The 27,289-nt window shown below is 45.1% G+C and overlaps 1 protein-coding gene across 1 annotated transcript; it reads left to right on the forward strand.

Moving 5' to 3' along the window:
* Positions 1–1,767: 1,767 nt before the first annotated feature.
* On the forward strand, positions 1,768–26,503 carry LOC138666303 (ficolin-1-B-like). The gene is made up of 8 exons (XM_069754529.1): positions 1,768–1,774; positions 2,372–2,425; positions 11,415–11,468; positions 11,932–11,964; positions 16,108–16,235; positions 21,376–21,505; positions 21,941–22,075; positions 25,626–26,503. The coding sequence occupies exons 1-8, from the start codon at positions 1,768–1,770 to the stop codon at positions 25,883–25,885; spliced, it is 801 nt and encodes a 266-aa protein (XP_069610630.1). The 3' UTR covers positions 25,886–26,503.
* The last annotated feature ends 786 nt before the right edge of the window (positions 26,504–27,289 follow it).

Below are 27,289 nucleotides of genomic sequence, written 5' to 3' on the forward strand. Positions count from 1 at the left end.
AACGATCCTAACTTGTTGAACTGGGTCACCAGAGGAGCGAGGTTTCAAAGCCAGAAATAGTTTACAATTATTTTTGAAACTCAGAAATTTAGTTCTATCTCCAAAAAACAAATCAGGAATAGGAATTCTCGGTTCTAACATAGAATTCTGAACCACAAAGTCTTGAATACTTTGTACTCTTGCCGTGAGCTGATCCACACATGAAGACAGACCTTTAATGTCCATTGCTACACCTGTGTCCTGAACCACCCAAATGTCTAGGGGAAAAAAAGGCAAAACACAGTGCAAAGAAAAAAAAATGGTCTCAGAACTTCTTTTTTCCCTCTATTGGAAATCATTAGTACTTTTGGCCTCCAGTACTGTTATGAAAGGTAATTCAGTACCACAATGGACATAGAGGTCAGCGCACATACAGTGACCTGGCAATAACCTAAAAAACAAGAACGAGCTCTGAGACGTGGGAACTCTGTTGACCGCAATCCCTAATCCTCTCCAACCACACTAAAGGCAGCCGTGGATTGCGCCTAACGCTCCCTATGCAACTCGGCACGGCCTGAGAAACTAGCTAGCCTGAAGATAGAAAATAAGCCTACCTTGCCTCAGAGAAATACCCCAAAGGAAAAGGCAGCCCCCACATATAATGACTGTGAGTTAAGATGAAAAGACAAACGTAGAGATGAAATAGATTTAGCAAAGTGAGGCCCAACTTTCTGAACAGAGCGAGGATAGGAAAGGTAACTTTGCGGTCAACACAAAACCCTACAAAAACCATGCAAAGGGGGCAAAAAGACCCTCCGTACCGAACTAACGGCACGGAGGTACACCCTCTGCGTCCCAGAGCTTCCAGCAAGCAGAAAAAAACAAATTGACAAGCTGGACAGAAAAAAACAGCAAACAAATAGCAAAGAAGAACTTAGCTACGCAGAGCAGCAGGCCACAGGAACGATCCAGGAGGAAACAGGTCCAATACTAGAACATTGACTGGAGGCCAGGATCAAAGCACTAGGTGGAGTTAAATAGAGCAGCACCTAATGACTTCACCACCTTCACCTGAGGAAGGAAACTCAGAAGCCGCAGTACCACTTTCCTCCACCAATGGAAGCTCACAGAGAGAACCAGCCGAAGTACCACTTGTGACCACAGGAGGGAGCTCTGCCACAGAATTCACAACAGGCCTCATGGTCATGTGGCTAGTGACGTACAACAATGAGATCAATGATGTATGTCAGCCCCCACATGACCACAGGAACAGAGAAGAGGAAAGGAGAAGAGGAAGGGGACACAAGAAAGGAGAACTGTAAGGGAGCACAGGAAAGGAGACCAGGAAGGGAGCATAGATAAGAAGAACAGGAACTGACCATAGGAAAAAGCATCAAACATGAGACTAGGAAAGGAGAACAGGAACTGATCACAGGAAAAGAGCACAGGACTAGAAACCTGGAAGAAAGAACAGAAAGTGAACACAGTAAGGGAGACCAGGAAGAGAGCACAGGAAATGAACACAGGAAAAGAGACCAGGAAGGGCACACAAGAAAGGAGACCAGGAAGGGAGCACAGAAAGTGAACATAGAGAAAGAGACCAGGATTGGAGCACAGGAAGTGAACACAGGAAAGGAGACCTACAAGGAGGCACAGGAAGTGAACACAGGAAATGAAAGCCAGAAAGCGAGCATAAGAAAAGAGAGCAAGAAAGGAGTACATTAAAAAACAAAGTAAATGAGTACAGGAAAAGAGAACAGAAAAACAGCACAGAAACAGAGCACAAGAATGGAGCGTAAGAATGGAACACAAGAAGGGTGACAGGACAGGAGCACAGGAAGAGAGCCAAAAAGTGAAAACAGTAAGGGAGCACAGGAAAGCATAACAGGAAGGGAGCACAAGAGTAGAACATAGGAAGCAGCGCAGGAAGAAGAGCAGAAAAGGAGCACTGGAAGGAAGCACTGAAAATGAGAACAGATTCAAAGAGCAGGATGGGAGAACTGGGGAGCATTGACAGCACAAAGATAGGTGAATGTATAACGTTTATTATTTCTTAACTCCTTCTCCCTGTGTATTATGCTTAGGGGTCGGGAGAGACTTCAGAACACATTTTTTGGTGCAATTTTTAATTCGGGCTGGTTTTATTGAGACCAAATCTAATCTACTTGCCGAAGTGAGCAAATCTGTCAGAAATACATTTTCGGGTGATTTGTTCATCTCTACATCCTAGTATCTCATCCTATTTTATCTGCATGGTATGTCCATTGTTTTTACATTGTATTATATTTTTTACGCCTCTGGTATAATGTGTCTGCCATCTGTTGGCTTTTAGTTTATAACTACTAAATACAAAATATAGCAGTAGTACATTATATATTTTTAATTAAATAAGGCAACCCGGGACCTCATGGAAAAACAGGAGACAGAGGACTACCCGGCCAGAAAGGTAAGATAACATCATGTAGACTTCTAATACAGGGGTTGTGTAAGTTTAGGAAAACATAGCTACTTTCTCCTAGACACAGCGCCACTCTTCCCCATGCCTGACTGAGCTGCAATATCAGACACAGCCTATACTGTTACATACTTGTTAAGGCGCCACCTGGTGTTGGTTTGATTCCTTCTGAGAACATTCCCCTCATGTGTCTAGTGCAGGTGATCGCACATGCTCAATAGCTCTTGATGAGGATCAAAATTATCAAACAATTGCACTATCTAAAAGATAACCTTTATTAAATATATTAAAATTCAATAATAATATGGCAATAAAAATAACCATCAGCCCGAGTAGGCTCCTAAGAAATAGTTGTAAGTGGACAATTTATAGGGTAGGAAATAATTACAAAACTCATTCTGCTATCATATCCCTAAGAGAACCCTGCCTTACTGCAGAGGTTGGCACTCTGATAACGCAACTGGCACCCTCGCTCAACGAAGATTGGCCCTTATGTACCATAATAAGCATTATAAGACAATTAACTGCCACCAATAACCTTATGTACCACAATATAGGCAATGTAAGGTAACCAACAACAGACATAATCCAAAAGGTCTCTCCAATGGGTGAAAACAGAACATCTGATAATAGGGAATGTCCCGTGGTGATCTGATTAGCTATTCACCAGTATGGCTTCTGACAGGTCACTGATCCCTCACTGACCTGCCCCCTGTTTGACATAATGAATATATATATATATATATATATATATATATATATTGAAAAAAAATCCCCTTCTGCAAGCAGGTGCTGGCAATGGTGCCAGCGCTGCAGCACGATTGTATCTATAATGTGTATTTAATTCTTTTCTTTGATGGTATACATAAATTCATTATAAAAAAAAATCAGTTTGAAAATGGCACTGGCATTCTCTTGCTACAGAAAAAATAAATGGCCTCCTCCTAGATGGAGTCGTTGGCGCCTGCGCAGTAAGAGCTATCGGATCACCAATAGCTGCTACTGTGCAGGCGCGGCCGGTGCTATTTTCAAACTGATTTTTTTTAAATGAATTTATTGATATCAAAGAGAAGAATTAAATACACATTATAGACGTGATCATGCTGCAGCGCAGGCGCCGCCACCTGCCTGCAGAAAGGGCTTTTTTTGTTTTTTTCAATACATACAATAATCATTGACCTGTCAGAAGCCACGCAGATGAATAGCTAATTAGAGCACCACATGAAGCCACACCCACAAACTCGCCTACAGCCCCACCCAAAGTCCCGCCCCAAAGCACGAGAACCTCATTAACTCAAAACTGAAAATAATGATTAAACAACAACCACACGACGGATTTCATCACCAGGTATCATTGTAGTCAGTATAACGGTGACGACCTGACACTGCCTGTAGGTCACTGAGCACAGCACAATCCTGCTGACAAGTTCCCTTTAAAGCCGCTTGCATTACAACACTGTGTTTCATTAGGTTTGCGCACATGGAGGTTATCGGTATGCAGGCGTGTTCCAAAAGACTCCAAAGACATACTAATAGGGAATTTACGCCATAAAAACAGAAGAGAACATTTCCATCGTACTCACATTTTCGGAAACCCCTGTCTTTATTTTCCAGAGGGCCATTATAATGTTGCTCACCGACCAGAAATATCCAGTGCAACAAAGAGATGGACAAGCACATCTGATAATAAAAAATCTTCAAGCTTTATTCCAAATACATATCTTTAAAAAGCCATAGAAGGATGATGTGCAGGAACTGCTCTGACACGCTGACACAGAGCAAGAATACTGAGGTGTTATAACCACACAAAAAACACCAAACCTCATCTTGTCATGTGCTAACTAATTAATCAAATCTTGTAGCAAATTATGAGGGAGCACTCCCCATAGTCAGAGTAGGAAGAGATGAGAGAAAAACCACATAGATAACATATACACCGATGACGTGTATCAACAGCTACCAAACATAGAGCATTACTATAATATGGTAAAGACAACTATATATATACAGAATATAAAGAAATGGCATATTCATAATTGTTGTAAACTGCGTTCAGTATATATATATTGTGTCATTTCTGTAGTTCTGTAGCATTTCGGGTAACCTATAAAGAAAATAGAAAATACCACCATATTGTGATGGGTAAATAAGATTAAACTAATTACCCGTTAGGGTCAATGAGTATAGCGCAGGTATCTTTATCAGGGGTAAAAACCAAAGGTCTTAATGACCACATGACGTCAATCAGAACAGAAAACAAGGGACCACCTAGAATCGATGAAGCAGCCAAAGTAAAGTTGATCGTTTAAACCATGAGGGGCAATCATGCTCATACAATGCATCCATTTCACCTCTTTCTGCTAATTATAATCCCAGTTGCCCTCCTGTGTGATGGTGTGATCTCCTCAATGGCACGGACGCTAAAACAATTCAAATTCCCACTATGTACTTCTCTGACGTGAAATGGAGGCCTCTCTAGCATGTCTGATATCACCCAGATGTCCACTATTCTTTTTCTAAACTCTCTCTTCGACTTTCCAATATTATCTATTGGGCATGAACACTTAATCGGGTCGATCACCCCTTGGGATACCTCATTAATCAGGTAGATCACCCCATGGGCTACCTCATTATTCAGGTAGACCACCCCTTGGGCTACCTCATCAATCAGGTAGATCACCCCATGGGCTACCTCATCAATCAGGTAGATCACCCCATGGGCTACCTCATCAATCAGGTAGATAACCCCATGGGATACCTCATTATTCAGGTAGACCACCCCTTGGGCTACCTCATTAATTAGGTAGACCACCTCTTGAGCTACCTTATCAATCAGGTAGACCACCCCTTGGGCTACCTTATCAATCAGGTAGATCACCCCTTGGGCTACCTTATCAATAAGGTAGATCACCCCTTGGGCTATCTCATTATTCAGGTAGACCACCCCTTGGGCTACCTCATCAATCAGGTAGATCACCCCATGGGCTACCTCATCAATCAGGTAGATCACCCCATGGGATACCTCATTATTGAGGTAGACCACCCCTTGGGATACCTCATTAATTAGGTAGACCACCCCTTGGGCTACCTCATCAATCAGGTAAATCACCCCTTGGGCTACCTCATTATTCAGGTAGACCACCCCTTGGGTTACCTCATCAATCAGGTAGATCACCCCATGGGATACCTCCTTATTCAGGTAGACTACCCCTTGGGCTACCTCATTAATTAGGTAGACCACCCCTTGGGCTACCTCATCAATCAGGTAGACCACCCCTTGGGCTACCTCATCAATGAGGTTTAACAATGATAAATGTAAGGTTATACACATGGGAAGAAGGAATCAATATCACCATTACACACTGAATGGGAAACCACTGGGTAAATCTGACAGGGAGAAGGACTTGGGGATCCTAGTTAATGATAAACTTACCTGGAGCAGCCAGTGCCAGGCAGCAGCTGCCAAGGCAAACAGGATCATGGGGTGCATTAAAAGAGGTCTGGATACACATGATGAGAGCATTATACTGCCTCTGTACAAATCCCTAGTTAGACCGCACATGGAGTACTGTGTCCAGTTTTGGGCACCGGTGCTCAGGAAGGATATAATGGAACTAGAGAGAGTACAAAGGAGGGCAACAAAATTAATAAAGGGGATGGGAGAACTACAATACCCAGATAGATTAGCGAAATTAGGATTATTTAGTCTAGAAAAAAGACGACTGAGGGGCGATCTAATAACCATGTATAAGTATATAAGGGGACAATACAAATATCTCGCTGAGGATGTTTATACCAAGGAAGGTGACGGGCACAAGGGGGCATTCTTTGCGTCTGGAGGAGAGAAGGTTTTTCCACCAACATAGAAGAGGATTCTTTACTGTTAGGGCAGTGAGAATCTGGAATTGCTTGCCTGAGGAGGTGGTGATGGCGAACTCAGTCGAGGGGTTCAAGAGAGGCCTGGATGTCTTCCTGGAGCAGAACAATATTGTATCATACAATTATTAGGTTCTGTAGAAGGACGTAGATCTGGGGATTTATTATGATGGAATATAGGCTGAACTGGATGGACAAATGTCTTTTTTCGGCCTTACTAACTATGTTACTATGTTACTATGTTACTAATCAGGTAGATCACCCCTTGGGCTACCTCATCAATCAGGTAGATCATCCCTTGGGCTACCTCATCAATCAGGTAGATCACCCCTTGGGCTACCTCATCAATCAGGTAGATCATCCCTTGGGTTACCTCATCAATCAGGTAGATCACCCCTTGGGCTATCTCATTATTCAGCTAGACCACCCTTGGGCTACCTGATCCATCAGGTAGACCACCCTTGGGCTACCTCATCAATCAGGTAGATCACCCCTTGGGCTACCTCATTATTCAGGTAGACCACCCCTTGGGCTACCTCATTAATCAGGTATACCACCCCTTGGGCTACCTCATTAATCAGGTATACCACCCCATGGGCTACCTCATTAATCAGGTATACCACCCCTTTGGTTTTACAATTGGCAGAGTGCATACGTTGATATACTCTTCCAGTTGTTCAACTTTGAAAAGTATCAGCAGCTCGGAAAATGACAGTAGGTGCAGTTGCCACACCTAAATGTACCCACACTTCTATGAACCAACCAGGTTTTGGCTGGTCTAGGAAGAATATACATGCTATGTACTAATAAGTCTCCGATGGATCTACCTTTTCTGTAGGAGACACCAGATGATGGTGATTTTGACCCTCTGGGTGGCCCACTCTATGTTGGTGGTAATTATTGAATTTCAATATATTTAATAAAGTTTATCTTTTAGATGGTGCTTTTTTGTCTCCTTTTGAATATACAGTATGTACCGGCTACACCTTTCTTTGGTTACTCCTAGCAAATATTATCTCTATATTAACTACTTAGAAAGACCAGTGTACAAAGACCAAAAAGACTAATAATAACATTATATGATTGAAATATTACTGCCAGATGCTGAACGCATACATGGTGAGTGACGAGTACCGCCATTCAGTGACCGTATAGTGCTAGATACCAATTCTAAGTAAAGGAGAGACTATCAGCCATAGGGTAGTAGGTATGCGATGTGGGGGTGAAATGTTGCTTACCTGATATAGATTGTCACAATTGCAATTGTGACTCTACTCTCAAGATTGCATCTCACCACCTGTGCACTTGACTCGATCCCATCCAACACCTCGCCACAATCTTCATCCCAACACTAACCCATGTCTTCAACCTATCACTAACAACTGGCGTTCTCCCCTCAAGCTTTAAACATGCCTCAGTCACACCTATCCTCAAAAAGCCCTCTCTTGACCCATCCTCTGTATCTAGCTATCACCCTATATTACTTCTCATCTATGCCTTAAAACTACTGGAACAACACATCCATCTTGAACTGTCCTCCCATCTATCTTCGTGCTCCCTCTTCGACCACTTACAATCAGGCTTCCGGTCACACCACTCCCATTGAAACTGCCCTAACTAAGGTCACCAATGACCTATTAACCGCCAAGAGCAAGCGACACTACTCTATCCTCCTCCTCCTGGACATGTCCTCTGCCTTTGATACAGTGGACCATTCCCTGTTGCTGCGTACCCTATGATCCCTTGGCATCACAGACTTTGCCCTATCCTGGATCTCGTCATACCTAACTGACCAGACACTCAGCTCTTCCACTCACACACCACCTCCTCATCTTGTTGGAGTCCCGCAAGGTTCAGTCCTTGGGCCCCTGCTCTTCTCCATTTACACCTTTGGCCTGGGACAGCTCATAGAATCTCACGGTTTTCAGTATCATCTCTATGCTGATGACACACAGATCTACATCTCTGGACCAGATATCACCACCCTACTAACCAGAATACCTCAATGTCTGTCCACTATTTCATCCTTCTTCTCCGCTAGATTTCTAAAACTTAACATGGACAAAACAGATTTCATCGTCTTTCCCCCATCTCACTCACGCGACCCCCCAAACCTATCCATTGCAGTAAACGGCTGGCCACTTTCCCCAGTCCCACAAGCTCGCTGCGTCGGGGTAATCCTTGACACTGATCTCGCCTTCAAATCACATATCCAAGCCCTTTCCACCTTCTGCCGCCTTCAACTCAAAAATATTTCACAGATCCGTACATTCCTCAACCAAGAATCTGCAAAAACCCTAGTCCATGCCCTCATCATCTCCTGCCTCAACTACTGTAACCTCCTGCTCTGTGGCCTCCCCTCTAACACTCTCGCACCCCTCCAATCTATTCTAAACTCAGCTGCCCGACTAATCCACCTGTCCCCCGCTATTCCCCGGCCTCTCCCCTCTGTCAATCCCTTAACTGGCTCCCCATTACCTAGAGACTCCAGTGCAAAAGCCTAACCATACAAAGCCATCCACAACCTGTCTCCTCCATACATCTGTGACCTCGTCTCCCATTACTTTCCTGCACGTAACCTCCGATCCTCACAAGATCTCCTTCTCTACTCCCCTCTTATCTCCTCTTCCCACAATTGCATACAAGATTTCTCTCGCGCATCACCCTTACTCTGGAACTCTCTACCACAACATATCAGACTCTCGCCTACCATCGAAACCTTCAAAAAGAACCTGAAGACCCACCTCTTCAGACAAGCCTACAACCTGCAGTAACCACCGATCGAACAAACCACTGCGCGATCACCTCTATCCTCACCTACTGTATCCTCACCCATCCCTTGTAGATTGTGAGCCCTTGTGGGCAGGGTCCTCTCTCCTCCTGTACCAGTTGTGACTTGTATTGTTCAAGATTATTGTACTTGTTTTTATTATGTATACCCCTCCTCACATGTAAAGCACCGGGGAATAAATGGCGTTATAATAATAAATAATAATAATTATAAATGCTTTTTAATTGAGTCAGTCATTGCAGTCCGCCAGCAGACAGAAGATCCTCTTCTTCTACACAAAATGCACAATGAAATGGAGGAAAGGTGATAGAGTTACCGCACTGTGGAAGTAGAGGAAGAATCCAGACTCAGGTGTAGTTAAGAAGTAGTTTTATCGCTCATAAGGAGCAATTATTCATAGATAAACTGCATGTAACTGTAACACCCCAGGGTCCTGGTTGTTACAGTGGCATTGCTTTCCTCACGGGGATACTGATGTCACGCTTGGAAGCAAGGGAAGATCTCTTCTAACAGGTAAACACAAACATGCAACATGTTCACACTACAGGCCAGAAGGGGGAGCTCTGAACCCGTTTTTCAGGGGAGCTGCTCTTGATATATATTCTGGCTGGAGGGGAAGTCAGTGAGTAGTCTGTCAGGAGGACAGAGAAGAGAGCAGTCAGACAGTGAGTGTCAGAAGAACTGAAGGGACTGTGCAGCCAGAGTTGCTTCAGCTCCTGGAGAAAGAGAATAAAGAAGGAAAGAATAAATTGTAGAGAGTGTGCAGGAGAACAAAGCACAGGAGAGTGACATCTGGGAAGGATAGCTGTGACTGGGCTACCTCCCTGGTAGAGCGCAGATACTGGTAGCCGGAAGACCGAGAGGTTGTGTCAGACTCTAGGAGGCACAGCAGAAACCAGCAGGACAACTAGACTATGTATTACCTGTCCGCCCTAATATCCAGGAGGCACAGTGTCGCATAGAGCCCGGGTCGTGATAGAGACCCTATAAAAAGGCTCGAGCCACCTGTCATATGGGTTTGTGTCCCACCTTTATGGAGGACAGAGAGGAACTGTGAGGACCTTGCTAGAAGTCATAGGCAGTAAGTGACTACAACACCACCACGCTATGAGGAAGGCTTTCAGCTCCACCTGGTAAAGGGGACTCTGAACTCGTTTCCAAGCCGGCCGGACCCTGCCTGTGCCTGTGATCTGGTGCCCTGGACTGTGGATACCTGAAGTCTCCAGTAAACCAGGTAAAGAAACTGCAAACCAGTGTCCTCGTTCTTTACTGCACCATTCACCATCTTCACCTGCACACCGGGAGCCCTGGGGACCTGCTTCACCTGTGGGAAGTGATACCATCCTAGCTGCGATGACATCACCCCAGAGGACCCCTTTAAGCAGCGTCGGTTCCTACTGTCCGAATACCATAGGTGGCGTCACGAACACAAACTTTATTACAACTCTCTTAAAAGACCTTTCCCTTTTACTTGGGCACCCAGGACCACGGACCGGGTCACCGCCACCATGACATCCTCCTTTAAGTACCGGACCCGGTACCGAGCACCTCACGGCCCTGGCGGGCGACTCATAACAGCAGAAGTTTGTATTGGAAAAAAAGCTAATTCCCAGCCTGAAATACGTAAAAAAAACGTAATTCTTCCTCTCCTGCAGCAGCGCGATCACTCTATCGCCTTTCCTCCATTTCATTGTGCAGATACCAGTTCTACACAGGAATCTTCAGACCATATGAGTGATTACTGCACTCTTGGATCCAGTGACTCCTGGCTGAAGTGTAGGCGTCCTCTGTCCTTTACTTCTCCATTCATCCCAGACCGTCACAACAACTTCTTTTAGCCACAACTTGTTTCAGTATAAATGTTCAGAATTGTTTGGCTCCTAACTTCTGGCATGTGGCCTGGATGCCAAGGGCTAGTAAAGCCACTGAGACCTCCCAATAATAATATGTGCACTGGAAGTGGTTTCTTCTCAACAGCACTGACCATCTAAGGTGGACGTTCTTAAATTGTAGTTCGAAGAACAGCAACGGGCGCCAGTCTGTATCTGCCACATCCACATATACCCAGGCCATGAGACTGCTCCTCTACCGGGAGAGATCTAAATTTGGGTTAGGGGTAATTGTAAATGAAGCCAGAGAAACCAGATGCACTGCCCAATGCTAGTGACTGGAGACACCAATGGCCTATTAATATGCATTGTGGCTTATTGGCTAGTAGATTATCTAGGCATTACGAACTTGTATTTGGCTCCTATCAGGTGGAAGCGGGAATATCACATCTCTACAGATATTTATATATTTTTCATTATTTAGGTGACCAAGGAGCGCCAGGTGGAAAAGGTGACATAGGACTAAGCGGAGAGAAAGGTAAGATTGTGCCATGTAGCCATACAATACATACAATACAGGACCACATACACTTGTCCAGGGGCCATGTCTGGTATTCATATGATGGGACTGAGCAACAGAACCAGACAGTCTGTAGTGTTAAATTCTATGTTATAGCGCCACCTGGTGTTTGTTTAGTTCATTTTGAGAACGTCCACCTTGTGTATCCCGTCCTGGGGGTCACACATGCTCAGTAGGTCAGCCCCATCACTCAGATGTAATGATGCCGGTCTTACAAACAATGCTCAAATTCAATTTGTTAATGACATTTATCGACCAGCTAAGACTCACTGTGAATGGCTGGCATGTAGATGGATCTGGGTATCACCTACTTGTTTTCTGCTCCTATTGGGTGGATACATGAAGTATCACATCTCTCCTGTTCATTGACCACAGATACCAATAAATTATTGTCACAGTCACTTTTATCATCCTTCTTTAGGAAACAGAGGAGAAAAAGCTGCAGAATACCAAGGTAAGAGATGGTTATTACTTAAACTAATTTACCAGGAGAAAGGACATATACATTTCTATGAGTTTCCAACTTCTGGTCTGAGTTGACGACTTTATCTGGATACGACTTAGGCTACTTTCACACTTGCATCGTGCACTCGACGTTGCGGCGCACCGACGCAAGCAGTGAAAGCGCCGCACAACGGAGGCAGCGGATGCATTTTTCGAGCGCATCCACTGCCCCATTGTGAGGTGCGGGGAGGTGGCGGCGGAGTTCCAGCCACGCATGCGCGATTGGAAGTGGCGGACACAGCGCAGCAAAAAACGTTACATGTAACGTTTTTTGCTGCCGGCGGTCCGCCACAACACGACGCAACCGTCGCACGACGGTTGCGACGTGTGTCAATGCGTCGCAATGCGTCGGTAATGTTAGCCTATGGGGAAAAAACGCATCCTGCAGACAACTTTGCAGGATGCTTTTTTTCCACTAAATGACACATTGCGACATATTCAAAACAACGCTAATGTGAAAGTAGCCTTATTCTTTATTTTTTGGAAATAACTCTCCATTGCAGGTCATAATAAAAGCTTCACATTACTTATCCTGTACTGATACTGAGTTACATCCTGTATTATACTCCAGAGCTGCACTCACTATTCTGCTGGTGCAGTCACTGTGTGCAGTCACCTTCTTCTCCACGGTATTCACGGTGGAAAATGAAATGCTAGGTGAAATCCCAAGAAACAATGAAAACCCTATATTAAGGGTAACCAATCTAACCCAAGAAGAGGTGCGAAACCGGCTAAATAAGATTAAAATAGATAAATCTCCGGGTCCGGATGGCATACACCCACGAGTACTAAGAGAACTAAGTAATGTAATAGATAAACCATTATTTCTTATTTTTAGGGACTCTATAGCGACAGGGTCTGTTCCGCAGGATTGGCGCATAGCAAATGTGGTGCCAATATTCAAAAAGGGCTCTAAAAGTGAACCTGGAAATTATAGGCCAGTAAGTCTAACCTCTATTGTTGGTAAAATATTTGAAGGGTTTCTGAGGGATGTTATTCTGGATTATCTCAATGAGAATAACTGTTTAACTCCATATCAGCATGGGTTTATGAGAAATCGCTCCTGTCAAACCAATCTAATCAGTTTTTATGAAGAGGTAAGCTATAGGCTGGACCACGGTGAGTCATTGAACGTGGTATATCTCGATTTTTCCAAAGCATTTGATACCGTGCCGCACAAGAGGTTGGTACACAAAATGAGAATGCTTGGTCTGGGGGAAAATGTGTGTAAATGGGTTAGTAACTGGCTTAGTGATAGAAAGCAGAGGGTGGTTATAAATGGTATAGTCTCTAACTGGGTCGCTGTGACCAGTGGGGTACCGCAGGGGTCAGTATTGGGACCTGTTCTCTTCAACATATTCATTAATGATCTGGTAGAAGGTTTACACAGTAAAATATCGATATTTGCAGATGATACAAAACTATGTAAAGCAGTTAATACAAGAGAAGATGGTATTCTGCTACAGATGGATCTGGATAAGTTGGAAACTTGGGCTGAAAGGTGGCAGATGAGGTTTAACAATGATAAATGTAAGGTTATACACATGGGAAGAAGGAATCAATGTCACCATTACACACTGAATGGGAAACCACTGGGTAAATCTGACAGGGAGAAGGACTTGGGGATCCTAGTTAATGATAAACTTACCTGGAGCAGCCAGTGCCAGGCAGCAGCTGCCAAGGCAAACAGGATCATGGGGTGCATTAAAAGAGGTCTGGATACACATGATGAGAGCATTATACTGCCTCTGTACAAATCCCTAGTTAGACCGCACATGGAGTACTGTGTCCAGTTTTGGTCACCGGTGCTCAGGAAGGATATAATGGAACTAGAGAGAGTACAAAGGAGGGCAACAAAATTAATAAAGGGGATGGGAGAACTACAATACCCAGATAGATTAGCGAAATTAGGATTATTTAGTCTAGAAAAAAGACGACTGAGGGGCGATCTAATAACCATGTATAAGTATATAAGGGGACATTACAAATATCTCGCTGAGGATCTGTTTATACCAAGGAAGGTGACGGGCACAAGGGGGCATTCTTTGCGTCTGGAGGAGAGAAGGTTTTTCCACCAAATAGAAGAGGATTCTTTACTGTTAGGGCAGTGAGAATCTGGAATTGCTTGCCTGAGGAGGTGGTGATGGCGAACTCAGTCGAGGGGTTCAAGAGAGGCCTGGATGTCTTCCTGGAGCAGAACAATATTGTATCATACAATTAGGTTCTGTAGAAGGACGTAGATCTGGGGATTTATTATGATGGAATATAGGCTGAACTGGATGGACAAATGTCTTTTTTCGGCCTTACTAACTATGTTACTATGTTACTATGTTACATACATTACATTACTTATCCTGTGCTGATCCTGAGTTGCATCCTTTATTGTACTCCAGAGCTGCACTCACTATTCTACTGGTGCAGTCACTGTGTACATACATTACATTACTTATCCTGTGCTGATCCTGAGTTACATCCTTTATTGTACTCCAGAGCTGCACTCACTATTCTGCTGGTGCAGTCACTGTGTACATACATTACATTACTTATCCTGTACTGATCCTGAGTTACATCCTTTATTGTACTCCAGAGCTGCACTCACTATTCTGCTGGTGCAGTCACTGTGTACATACATTACTGATCCTGTTCTGATCCTAAGTTACATCCTGTATTATACTCCAGAGCTGCACTCACTATTCTGCTGGTGCAGTCACTGTGTACATACATTACATTACTGATCCTGTTCTGATCCTAAGTTACATCCTGTATTATACTCCAGAGCTGCACTCACTATTCTGCTGGTGCAGTCACTGTGTACATACATTACATTACTGATCCTGTTCTGATCCTAAGTTACATCCTGTATTATACTCCAGAGCTGCACTCACTATTCTGCTGGTGCAGTCACTGTGTACATACATTACATTACTGATCCTGTTCTGATCCTAAGTTACATCCTGTATTATACTGCAGAGCTGCACTCACTATTCTGCTGGTGCAGTCACTGTGTACATACTTTACATTACTGATCCTGAGTTACATTCTGTATTATACTCCAGAGCTGCACTCACTATTCTGCTGGTGGGGTCACTGTGTACATACATTACATTACTGATCCTGAGTTACATCCTGTATTATACCCCAGAGCTGCGCTCACTATTCTGCTGGTGCAGTCACTGTGTACATACATTACTGATCCTGTTCTGATCCTAAGTTACATCCTGTATTATACTCCAGAGCTGCACTCACTATTCTGCTGGTGCAGTCACTGTGTACATACATTACATTACTGATCCTGTTCTGATCCTAAGTTACATCCTGTATTATACTCCAGAGCTGCACTCACTATTCTGCTGGTGCAGTCACTGTGTACATACATTACATTACTGATCCTGTTCTGATCCTAAGTTACATCCTGTATTATACTCCAGAGCTGCACTCACTATTCTGCTGGTGCAGTCACTGTGTACATACATTACATTACTGATCCTGTTCTGATCCTAAGTTACATCCTGTATTATACTGCAGAGCTGCACTCACTATTCTGCTGGTGCAGTCACTGTGTACATACTTTACATTACTGATCCTGAGTTACATTCTGTATTATACTCCAGAGCTGCACTCACTATTCTGCTGGTGGGGTCACTGTGTACATACATTACATTACTGATCCTGAGTTACATCCTGTATTATACCCCAGAGCTGCGCTCACTATTCTGCTGGTGCAGTCACTGTGTACATACATTAGATTACTGATCCTGTTCTGATCCTAAGTTACATCCTGTATTATACTGCAGAGCTGCACTCACTATTCTGCTGGTGCAGTCACTGTGTACATACATTACTGATCCTGTACTGATCCTGAGTTACATCCTGTATTATACCCCAGAGCTGCACTCACTATTCTGCTGGTGCAGTCACTGTGTACATACACTACATTACTGATCCTGAGTTACATCCTGTATTATACTCCAGAGCTGCACTCACTATTCTGCTGGTGCAGTTGCATTACTGATGCTTGTCCATTTGATATTCTCCTTAATATTTTGAGACAACATAAAAATAAAAAACGTAAATGTGTCCATCTATTTTATAGGTGCAAAGAACTGTAAGGAGCTGAGGGAGCGAGGTGTTGTTTTCAGCGGCTGGTACACAATATACCCAGATGACATGCAGCCCTTGATGGTGCTGTGTGACATGGTCACGGATGGAGGAGGTTGGATAGTAAGTTTACGATGAGTATTACACTGTCAGTCATGTTCTCGATTCCTATCTGTCAAATACTGTGGCTCTGTGGTCATTTTCAGATCAGCAGCTGTAGAAATGTCAAAATAATCAGATTATTGAATGGAAGAAGAAAAGTGAGAAGGGAGAGGGGAGATACAAAGGATTAATGGAGAAGAAGGTGAAAGATCTAATAAAAAAACATTGAAAGATCTGCAAGATAAGAAAGAATGGGACAGGATAGAGAATAAAGTTTTGATGTCAGGCTATTACAAGGAGGCATGGTACCAAAAATAATCTGAAGGAGGATAGAAATTGTCATGATCCATTTTTGGATTTGTGGCAGCTCTAGTTCCACTATCATTTAAATGTAGCTTTTTTCCTTTCAGGCCAGCAGGGGATAATGTTAGTTTTCCTTGCTGGCAGCGTGCTGCAGCTGCTGGTTTGCTAGGTCAGCTGATGTGGATGGTGACCACTCCCACCATCCTTTAAATGGTCACCTGGTGCATCAGCTGACTCTTGGTAATAGAGTTATCCTATGGAGACCAGCCTTGCAGTTGCAGCTCTCTGGTGTCAGCGCTGTATCAGCTACTTCTGGTGTTCGTGGTCCTGTTTCCGTGTCCTTTACGGTGTGGAACTTGGCAGCGTAGTCTGGAAGCTAAGTGTTGTGTGTTTACCTTGTTTGTCTCATGCTTGTCACCACCCCCTGTGTTTCACCATCCACAGTGGTGAGGTTAGCACCCTTGCCTTAGTGATTAGGGGAATGTAGGGACAGGCTCAGGATGGAGCTCAGGAGGTGTCCCATCCCTCATTCCCTATCGGTAGGGCCTCCCTTTCCCCATTTGCATCCCATTGAGTGTGTGCTGTGCCATCCGCTGACCAACCCCCAGTGGGACTGTGACATTATCATCAACCCATATTTTTTCTGGTGAACCTATGGCTCAAGCACAGGCTTTTGCTCACCTGATCCAGACCCTCATGAATGAAGTTAAGGAGCTGCGCTGTCAGGTGGTTCAACAGTTTCAGCAAGTGTCGGGTTCTTGGTCTCGGCTCATGTCCAGGCTCAACTGGAACCCAAGATATTTCTCCCTGACTGGTTTTCTGGAGGGAGAGATAAGTTTATTGTATTTAAAAAAGCCTGTAAATTATATTTCAGGCTTCACCCTCATTCTTCAGGGAGTGAGGAACAGCGTGTGGGGTTTATTGTCTCCCTTCTCAAGGGTGATCCCCAATCCTGGACCTTCTCCCTGCCAACCAATTCACCATCTTTGCAGTCGATGGTCAAGTTTTTTTGAGGTATTATCACTGGTGTATGGGGATCCTGATGGCTTCTCCCTGGCTGAGTCTTGACTACGTAGGATCAAGCTGGGGGGCCGGCCGGCTAAGGAGTACTGCTCAGAGTTTTGAGGATGAGCCACTGACACGCAGTGTAATGACCTTGCTCTTAGGAGCCATTTCTGTCAGGGTCTGTCAGCTAGGCTTCAGGATACTCTGGTGCAGTATGCTACTCCTGGGTCATTCAAGGCCGCCATGGCCCTTGCTATACGGGTGCATAGACGCCTCAGGGAGAGATATACACTGAATCTTCCCCCTGTTGTTCTTTGTAGGGTGGAGAACACACTGGTGCAGTCTCCTCTCAAACTAGTTTGCCTGTGGTTCGGTGTGGCATGGGGGCATGTCTCTACTGTGATCAGACTGATCAATGTTTGCCCAGCTCGCCCCAAAGTAGGTTCTCCATCACAAAAGCCGTGTTCCCCAGGTCGTATGGAGGGAGATGATCAGGGTGTGTACATTTCCTCCATCTTTTTGTCTCAGTGTATCTTTCTGGCTGAAGTGGTGGTTGTGGGGTAACTGAGACTATACCAGTGCTTGTGGATAGTGGAGCTGGTGTCAATCTGGTGGATTCTCACTTTGTTCAGGCCCATGGTCTGATCTGTAGGATGCTGGCGAGACCCATTACCGTTCGGGCAATTGACTGTTCCTCTCAGCCAGGAGAGTGTGACCCAAGTTGTGGGCAATATTCACTTGCGTATAGCGACTCTTCATGAGGAGTCCCTGTCATGCTACATCTTGAAGGGTATGCCAACTTCCATCGTCCTAGGCCTTCCCTGGCTGAAGAGACACAAGTCGGTCATAAATTGGAGGTCCAGGGAAGTAGTCAGTTGGGACCAGTCTTGTAAGGACTGCTGCCTGGGAGCTACGATCGCAACCCTCCTTCTCAAACCTACCCCTTCTTTTCTGGTGGAGGCAGCTAAGGTGCTACCAGAGAGTAGGGGCAGGATTCAACCCTCACCACAAATAAACCCTAAGTCTCGTTGTCCTCTCAGTAGGAGGGATCAGGGAAGGGTGGTGGTTCCCTCTGTATGTAGTTAAGGTATGAGTTTGGTGACAATGTGGTACGCCTCTGTTGTCGGTTCCTCAAAGAGTTCACCATCCTTTGGCAAACGCATTTGTGTAGAAATAAATGTTCAGGTCCGGACCTGTGTGTGAATGAGTACGTGTGGGTGTCCACCAAAAACATCAGGTGGAAGTACGCATCTGTGACCTGGCGTTCTAGGGTGATCGTGCTGTATCGGGTGATGGCCATTCTCAGCCCAGAAACTTTCCAACTGGAGTAATGCAGCTACATAAAGTATTCCACAGGTCGGTGCTCTGGAGATTTCTTGCGCCCTCGAAGCCTACGTTATTGTCATCTCCATTGGGCTGCGTTTGCCGTAATTCTGAGGATCAGGTGACTGCGGAAGTGAATCCTAGTAGATCGAGGCGTCCTCATCGTATGTAGTTTCTGGTGAAGTCCGGTGGTAAGGGTCCACAGGCCCCTCGTTGAAAGGGGGGCACTGTCACGATCCATTTTTGGATTCGTGGCAGCTCTGGTTCCACTATAATTTAAATGTAGCTTTTTTCCTTTCAGGCCAGCAGGGGTTAATGTCAGCTTTCCTTGCTGGCAGCTTACTGCAGCTGCCGAGTTGCTAGGTCAGCTGATGTGGGTGGTGACCACTCCCACCTTTAAATAGTCACCTGATGCATCAGCTGACTGTTGGTGATAGAGTTAGTCTGTGGAGACCAGCCTTGTAGTTGCAGCTCTCTGGTGTCAGTGCTGTATCAGCTACTTCTGGTGTTTGGGGTCCTGTTTCCGTGTCCTCTGTCGTGTAGAGCTTAGCAGCACAGTCTGGAAGCTAAGTTTGTGTTTTTACTTTGTCTTTCTCACGCCTTTCACCATCCCCTGTGTTGTACCACCCACAATGGTGAAGCTAGCACTCTTGCCGGCCAGTGCACTAGCCAGGGCAGTGCGACAAGATAGCGAGGGACGGGGTTCGTGATGGCGGCAGGGGGAAGGACCCGCTTAGGGTGTTAGGGGAGTGCAGGAACAGGCCCAGGTTGGAGCTCAGGAGGTGTCCTATCCCTCCTTCCCTATCGGTAGGGCCTTCCTCTCCCCATTTCCATCCCATTGAGTGTGTGTTGTGTCGTCCACTGACTGAACCCCACAGGCTGGACGCGGCCTGCCGAGGGGTTTGCAGAGCTGTCCGGGATGTGCCAGCTTCTTCTTTCTATATTCAAATTTATTCGAGTGTTTCAGACACGAATACATTTGAACACTGTGGCGCAAAGACTGAGGAAGAGCACAGCAGCGCAGAGGAGCAGAGACCATGCAGGCAGGGGTAAACATTCAGGGAGGATACAAAGATTTTACATTTCTCATTGTGGAAGGGGTAAAGGACAATTGTGAAAGGACGGGGTGCACAGTTTTACTAGAGGCAGTGTGGGGGGATGGGGGCTGCTTTATTTAGATGGGCACTGTGTGGGTGAATATTTTGCAGAGGGGTAGTGTGTGGGGGAGATATTTTGTAGAGGGGCAGATATTTTGTAGAGAGGCAGTGTATGTGTGTGAGAGGGGATATTTTGCAGAGGTGTGGTGTGTGGGGGAGGGATATTTTGAAGAGGGGCAGTGTTTGTGTGTGTGGGTGGGATATTTTGCAGAGGGGCAGTGTTTGTGTGTGTGGGATATTTTGTAGAGGGGCAGTGTTTGTGTGTGTGGGTGGGATATTTTGTAGAGGGGCAGTGTTTGTGTGTGTGGGTGGGATATTTTGTAGAGGGGCAACATATGTGTGCGGGGGGATATTTTGCATAGGGGCAGTGTAGGAGGAATATTTTGTAGAGGGGCAAGGTGGGGGGGATGTTACGGAGTAGATCAATTGTTTATTCAGGGGTGCAGCATAGGAGATATTTTTTATTTATCAGGCAGGGTATTGTGTCGGAAAGTGCTGATGAAGAGCTTTGGGCATGAAATCTAGTTGTAGGTCATACAATACAATTGTATATGGGGCTGACCTGACATTGTAATTGATCGCTGTACTAAGCTTGGTGATTTATTCATGTACTGACAGTGGGTCTGGCGCCGCATTCAATTACTGATAGTAGTTCTGGCACTGTTGACATGTATTGATGTTGGTTCTGGCTCTGCTTTGTTATCTGAGAGCAGTATGATGAAGGGACAGAGACCCTTATTCTAGCGATGTGACACTTACTGGGCTGCTTGGTATAGTTTTCATAAAATCACTGTTTTCTTTGCTGCAGATCTAGCAGTGCTCTGAATGCTGAGCCCTGTATAACCCTGCAGCTTTCTGAGTACAGGGTACATTGACAGAAGGATTGTTAATTATTGGTGTGGGAGGTGATACACAGAGAAGGAGAACTACATGGCACAAGACAATTAGTCCTCTTGTAATAATATCCTACTGATAAAACAGTGATTTTTATTGCAACAACAGCAAGCAGCCCAGTAAGTAACACATCGTTGGAATTGGGGTCTCGGCCCTTACGTCATGCTGCTCTCAGAATAAACAGATTCCTTTTAAATCCCACAAAAGGCTTTTATTCAGTAGACAAGCATGGTAAAATGGGATATTCCAAGTTTACCATCTTGAATCTTTTCCTTTTGCCATTTTATGTAATTTCTTTCTTGATGCCCCATAGACATTTCCGATTCATACATATACTAATGACAGTCATAAATGACGATCTACACTTTGGTTTTCCCGGGACCGCTCTGCTCTGTCCAGTTCTAGTTTGAGAAGTGAGAAAATATGAGGAAATTGCATTTTGGGGACGAGGAGATGAATAAATCAACGTTTCCTTCCAGGTGTTTCAGAGACGAGTTGACGGTTCGATAGATTTCTACCAGGATTGGGAAACTTACAAAAGAGGATTTGGTAATCAACTCACCGAGTTCTGGTTGGGCAACGAGAATATTCACCGTCTTACATCTGGAGGTAGAGATCATGTCCTGGTGATGGTATCACTGCCGCCGTCATTGTAGTTTGCAGCGATTATAGCAGTCATAGTGTTAGTAAATGTCGCCAGTGATGACCATAGTGGTCTCTAATGCCCCCTGACATAGGAAATAGTAAGGGTATATTGCTGTCATTCCGGGTTTCCCATTCTCTGTGGCCAATCCAGATTAAATTCGAGCACCAGAGACTTCTGACCATTATTGAAGAAACAATGGCTGATGACTGCAGGATTTCAAAGAAATTGTCCGTCAGCACAACCCTACTGACCGGGTTATCTCAGATAGGCCGATCTTTAGATTGAAGTCACGTGGGCACAGAGCTGAGCAGTGCCGGCCATAATAATTTCATTTTAGAAATCCATTGAAATGTTGTCCGTGGAGTACCCAAATCACTGACTGATATTTGCTCCTATAGGTAACTTTCAGCTCCGGGTGGATTTAGAGGATTTTGACAATAATCGAACTTACGCCACATACTCAGATTTCAGTATTAATGGAGAAGGAGACTTCTACAGGTTGAAGCTTGGTAAATTCATTGCTGGTACCGCAGGTAAGAGAAGCAGATGCTCTGGAATTTAACATCTTTTGTGTCCTCCACCGTAACCATACCCATAATGCAAAAAAGTGATAGCAAATTATGAGCCCTTGTGTGTCTGTTGTATCCAAAATGGAGCTAGATGTTAAGGATGATAAGCCGTAAAGTGATATATAGTGATTATATGTTATCGATTCCCCAACATTTCAGGAAGGTTCACTAGGAGAAAGATCCACTTTTCCATATTGTTCAGTCTTTAGTAATTTTTCATTATCCCCCAAAGTATATGAAAGATGCCGGAATCTCTTACACAGAGGAAATGCTGTGTCAAAGATCACACATGTGAAGCTCAGAGAATGCTCATTATTAGATTATATCAGTCATTTTTCTCGAATCGCCCCAAAGCTACAAACGTCGACAAGTCAGATATCGAGAGACACAGAGCCCATCACTGGAGATACGTGACTGTCACTTATAGGGACACAGAGCCCATCACTGGAGATATGTGACTGTCACTTATAGGGACACAGAGCCCATCACTGGAGATACGTGACTGTCACTTATAGGGACACAGAGCCCATCACTGGAGATACGTGACTGTCACTTATAGGGACACAGAGCCCATCACTGGAGATACGTGACTGTCACTTATAGGGACACAGAGCCCATCACTGGAGATACGTGACTGTCACTTATAGGGACACAGAGCCCATCACTGGAGATACGTGACTGTCACTTATAGGGACACAGAGCCCATCACTGGAGATACGTGACTGTCACTTATAGGGACACTGACCACAACACTGGAGATACGTGACTGTCACTTATAGGGACACAGAGCCCAACACTGGAGATACGTGACTGTTACTTATAGGGACGCAGAGCCCAACACTGGAGATACGTGACTGTCACTTATAGGGACACAGAGCCCATCACTGGAGATACGTTACTGTCACTTATAGGGACACAGAGCCCAACACTGGAGATACGTGACTGTCACTTATAAGTACACAGAGCCCATCACTGGAGATACGTGACTGTCACTTATAGGGACACTGACCACAACACTGGAGATACGTGACAGTCACTTATAGGGACACAGAGCCCAACACTGGAGATACGTGACTGTCACTTATAGGGACACAGAGCCCATCACTGGAGATACGTGACTGTCACTTATAGGGACACAGAGCCCAACACTGGAGATACGTGACTGTCACTTATAGGTACACAGAGCCCATCACTAGAGATACGTGACTGTCACTTATAGGGACACTGAGCCCAACACTGGAGATACGTGACTGTCACTTATAGGGACACAGAGCCCATCACTGGAGATACGTGACTGTCACTTATAGGGACACACAGCCCATCACTGGAGATACGTGACTGTCACTTATAGGGACACAGAGCCCATCACTGGAGATACGTTACTGTCACTTATAGGGACACAGAGCCCAACACTGGAGATACGTGACTGTCACTTATAGGGACACAGAGCCCATCACTGGAGATACGTTACTGTCACTTATAGGGACACAGAGCCCAACACTGGAGATACGTGACTGTCACTTATAGGTACACAGAGCCCATCACTGGAGATACGTGACTGTCACTTATAGGGACACTGACCACAACACTGGAGATACATGAGTCACTTATAGGGACACAGAGCCCAACACTGGAGATACGTGACTGTCACTTATAGGGACACAGAGCCCATCACTGGAGATACGTGACTGTCACTTATAGGGACACAGAGCCCAACACTGGAGATACGTGACTGTCACTTATAGGGACACAGAGCCCAACACTGGAGATACGTGACTGTCACTTATAGGGACACAGAGCCCAACACTGGAGATGCGTGACTGTCACTTATAGGGACACAGAGCCCAACACTGGAGATACGTGACTGTCACTTATAGGGACACAGAGCCCATCACTGGAGATACGTGACTGTCACTTATAGGGACACAGAGCCCATCACTGGAGATACGTGACTGTCACTTATAGGGACACAGAGCCCAACACTGGAGATACGTGACTGTCACTTATAGGTACACAGAGCCCATCACTGGAGATACGTGACTGTCACTTATAGGGACACTGACCACAACACTGGAGATACGTGACAGTCACTTATAGGGACACAGAGCCCAACACTGGAGATACGTGACTGTCACTTATAGGGACACAGAGCCCATCACTGGAGATACGTGACTGTCACTTATAGGGACACAGAGCCCAACACTGGAGATACGTGACTGTTACTTATAGGTACACAGAGCCCATCACTAGAGATACGTGACTGTCACTTATAGGGACACTGAGCCCAACACTGGAGATACGTGACTGTCACTTATAGGGACACAGAGCCCATCACTGGAGATACGTGACTGTCACTTATAGGGACACACAGCCCATCACTGGAGATACGTGACTGTCACTTATAGGGACACAGAGCCCATCACTGGAGATACGTTACTGTCACTTATAGGGACACAGAGCCCAACACTGGAGATACGTGACTGTCACTTATAGGGACACAGAGCCCATCACTGGAGATACGTTACTGTCACTTATAGGGACACAGAGCCCAACACTGGAGATACGTGACTGTCACTTATAGGTACACAGAGCCCATCACTGGAGATACGTGACTGTCACTTATAGGGACACTGACCACAACACTGGAGATACATGAGTCACTTATAGGGACACAGAGCCCAACACTGGAGATACGTGACTGTCACTTATAGGGACACAGAGCCCATCACTGGAGATACGTGACTGTCACTTATAGGGACACAGAGCCCAACACTGGAGATACGTGACTGTCACTTATAGGGACACAGAGCCCAACACTGGAGATACGTGACTGTCACTTATAGGGACACAGAGCCCAACACTGGAGATGCGTGACTGTCACTTATAGGGACACAGAGCCCAACACTGGAGATACGTGACTGTCACTTATAGGGACGCAGAGCCCAACACTGGAGATACGTGACTGTCACTTATAGGGACGCAGAGCCCAACACTGGAGATACGTGATTGTCACTTATTGGGACACAGAGCCCAACACTGGAGATACGTGACTGTCACTTATAGGGACACAGAGCCCATCACTGGAGATACGTGACTGTCACTTATAGGGACACAGAGAGCCCATCACTGGAGATACGTGACTGTCACTTATAGGGACACAGAGCCCAACACTGGAGATACGTGACTGTCACTTAGGCCGGGATCACACAAATGCAAGATACGGCCGAGTCTCGCAGGTGAAAACCCAGCTCTGGCGCCGGCACTCCTGAGTGGAGCGTGCAGCCGCACAGCAATACATGGAGCTGCACGCTCCACTCCGGAGTGCCGGCGCCAGAGCTGGGTTTTCACCTGCGAGACTTGGCCGTATCTCGCGTATGTGTGATCCCGGCCTTATAGTGATACCCAACTTGGCCCTGGAGCAAGCATCACATATATATTTTGTGGAAGGTAGGACCATTTAATATTGTGGAGTAGTCATTTATTTGTGTTGTCTTCTTCCTTGATTTTCTTCTAGGCGATTCACTAGGAATCCACAAGGATGACGCTTTCTCCACCAAAGACAAGAACAATGACAAGACTAAGGAAGGATTCATACCCTGTGCTGAACACTACAAAGGAGCCTGGTGGTTTATATCCTGCCTTGACAGCCACCTGAATGGGCAATATTTGAGGGGCGAACACACAAAAATAGGGGGAGTCATTTGGTTTGCATTCAGAGGCTTAAAATACTCCCTAAAGTTTACAGAAATGAAGTTTCGCTCTGTTCAAAAGTAGACGGTCCATAGTCTGCGAAGTGTGACCTGATTCTTGCTTGTGAATCAGCAAAGATGTCCTTCCATATAATACACTAAATATGTGCGCGATTGTACTGCAACAACAAGAGTACTACCAACTGCCCAGGGACAAAACAGTGAATGTGTATGTAGTATAGACGGTGTTAATCTATGCAAATTCAGATCAGTATCAGCGCCCCTGATATTCCCATAGACCTAATGTTTGGGGGCCACTCAAGTTGTCCTCTTCCTCCTCCATCATAGTCAGTGTGAACTTCTCACTTTGGTCTTATCTTCAAAAATAGGGGAAATTAAGCTTTTCCTGGAAAGTCCACTATGTGTATGTCATGTGTGAACGTAGTCCGAAGCCCCCAGCTTGGAGGGTGCTTTGTGTCCCTCTCTATGGTTTACTCAGTGAGGTTAATGTTGGAAGATGAAGCATCTCTGCAGACCTTTGTTTAACTTCATACCACCATTTGTTTCTTGCACTTCCAGTGTGAGCCAAAATTTTGTGGCGCATTGTCAAATATTATGTCACACACTCTTCCATTCGACTATAATAATATCACTTTGCGTCTTACAATACATGCTACAATTTTTTTTGTAATTGCTTTAATTGAAAAAAAAAATTAGATTACATTTATATCTATACTCCTCAACATTGAAATTGTAACAGCAAATAATGAAAAAATGAGGACAACTTTTGTAAAACCTCTCAATTCAGTCAGTCTGGAGTATGAGCCAAATACAAAAATCCCGGCACTTCTGGCCTCGGCTGCTATCACGGAGGTTATTAATGGTCATTTGAAGAAGGTTCTGTTACTGAATGCACTTGGGCAAATCATCAAGATCCGCTGCTGGCAGCTCCTGAGTAATCATCAACCAATGCCATCCCAAAAGTGCTCGATAGGAGACAAGTCCGGAGAGACTGCAGCCATGGGAGCACATTTTGGCCACGCAGGCCGTTTACAGGAGCACAAGCAACATGCAATTTTGGTATTTTGTGTTGAAAACTAGCTTCTGAGACATTGGAGAAATGGCCGCACCTCTGGTTGCACCAACAAATCAATGTAACACTGAGCTGGAAGAAAGATTAGAGGGGTCTAGTTACAGTACATTATGTCACCTCACACATTAACCCCGGGAGTAGGACTGGTGTGACGTTCTCTCGTGAAGGCCTCTTCATGGTATAGTGATCTCATTTGTAATGCAAGTAAAATTAGATGTCACATATCAAGTCAAATTTGTCACACAGTATCAACACAAATAATTAGAAAACATTTGCACAAGATTGGGCTATGGGCCAAATCCAGCTACAGGTGACCATTGACCTCATAGCACCACTCTCAAAGGCTATCATGGATCATGGTGCAGAGTAAGACGGCAATGTTTGTTGGCATGGAGG

This window comes from Ranitomeya imitator, chromosome 2, assembly GCF_032444005.1.
Source record: "Ranitomeya imitator isolate aRanImi1 chromosome 2, aRanImi1.pri, whole genome shotgun sequence".
Classification (NCBI taxonomy): domain Eukaryota; kingdom Metazoa; phylum Chordata; class Amphibia; order Anura; family Dendrobatidae; genus Ranitomeya; species Ranitomeya imitator.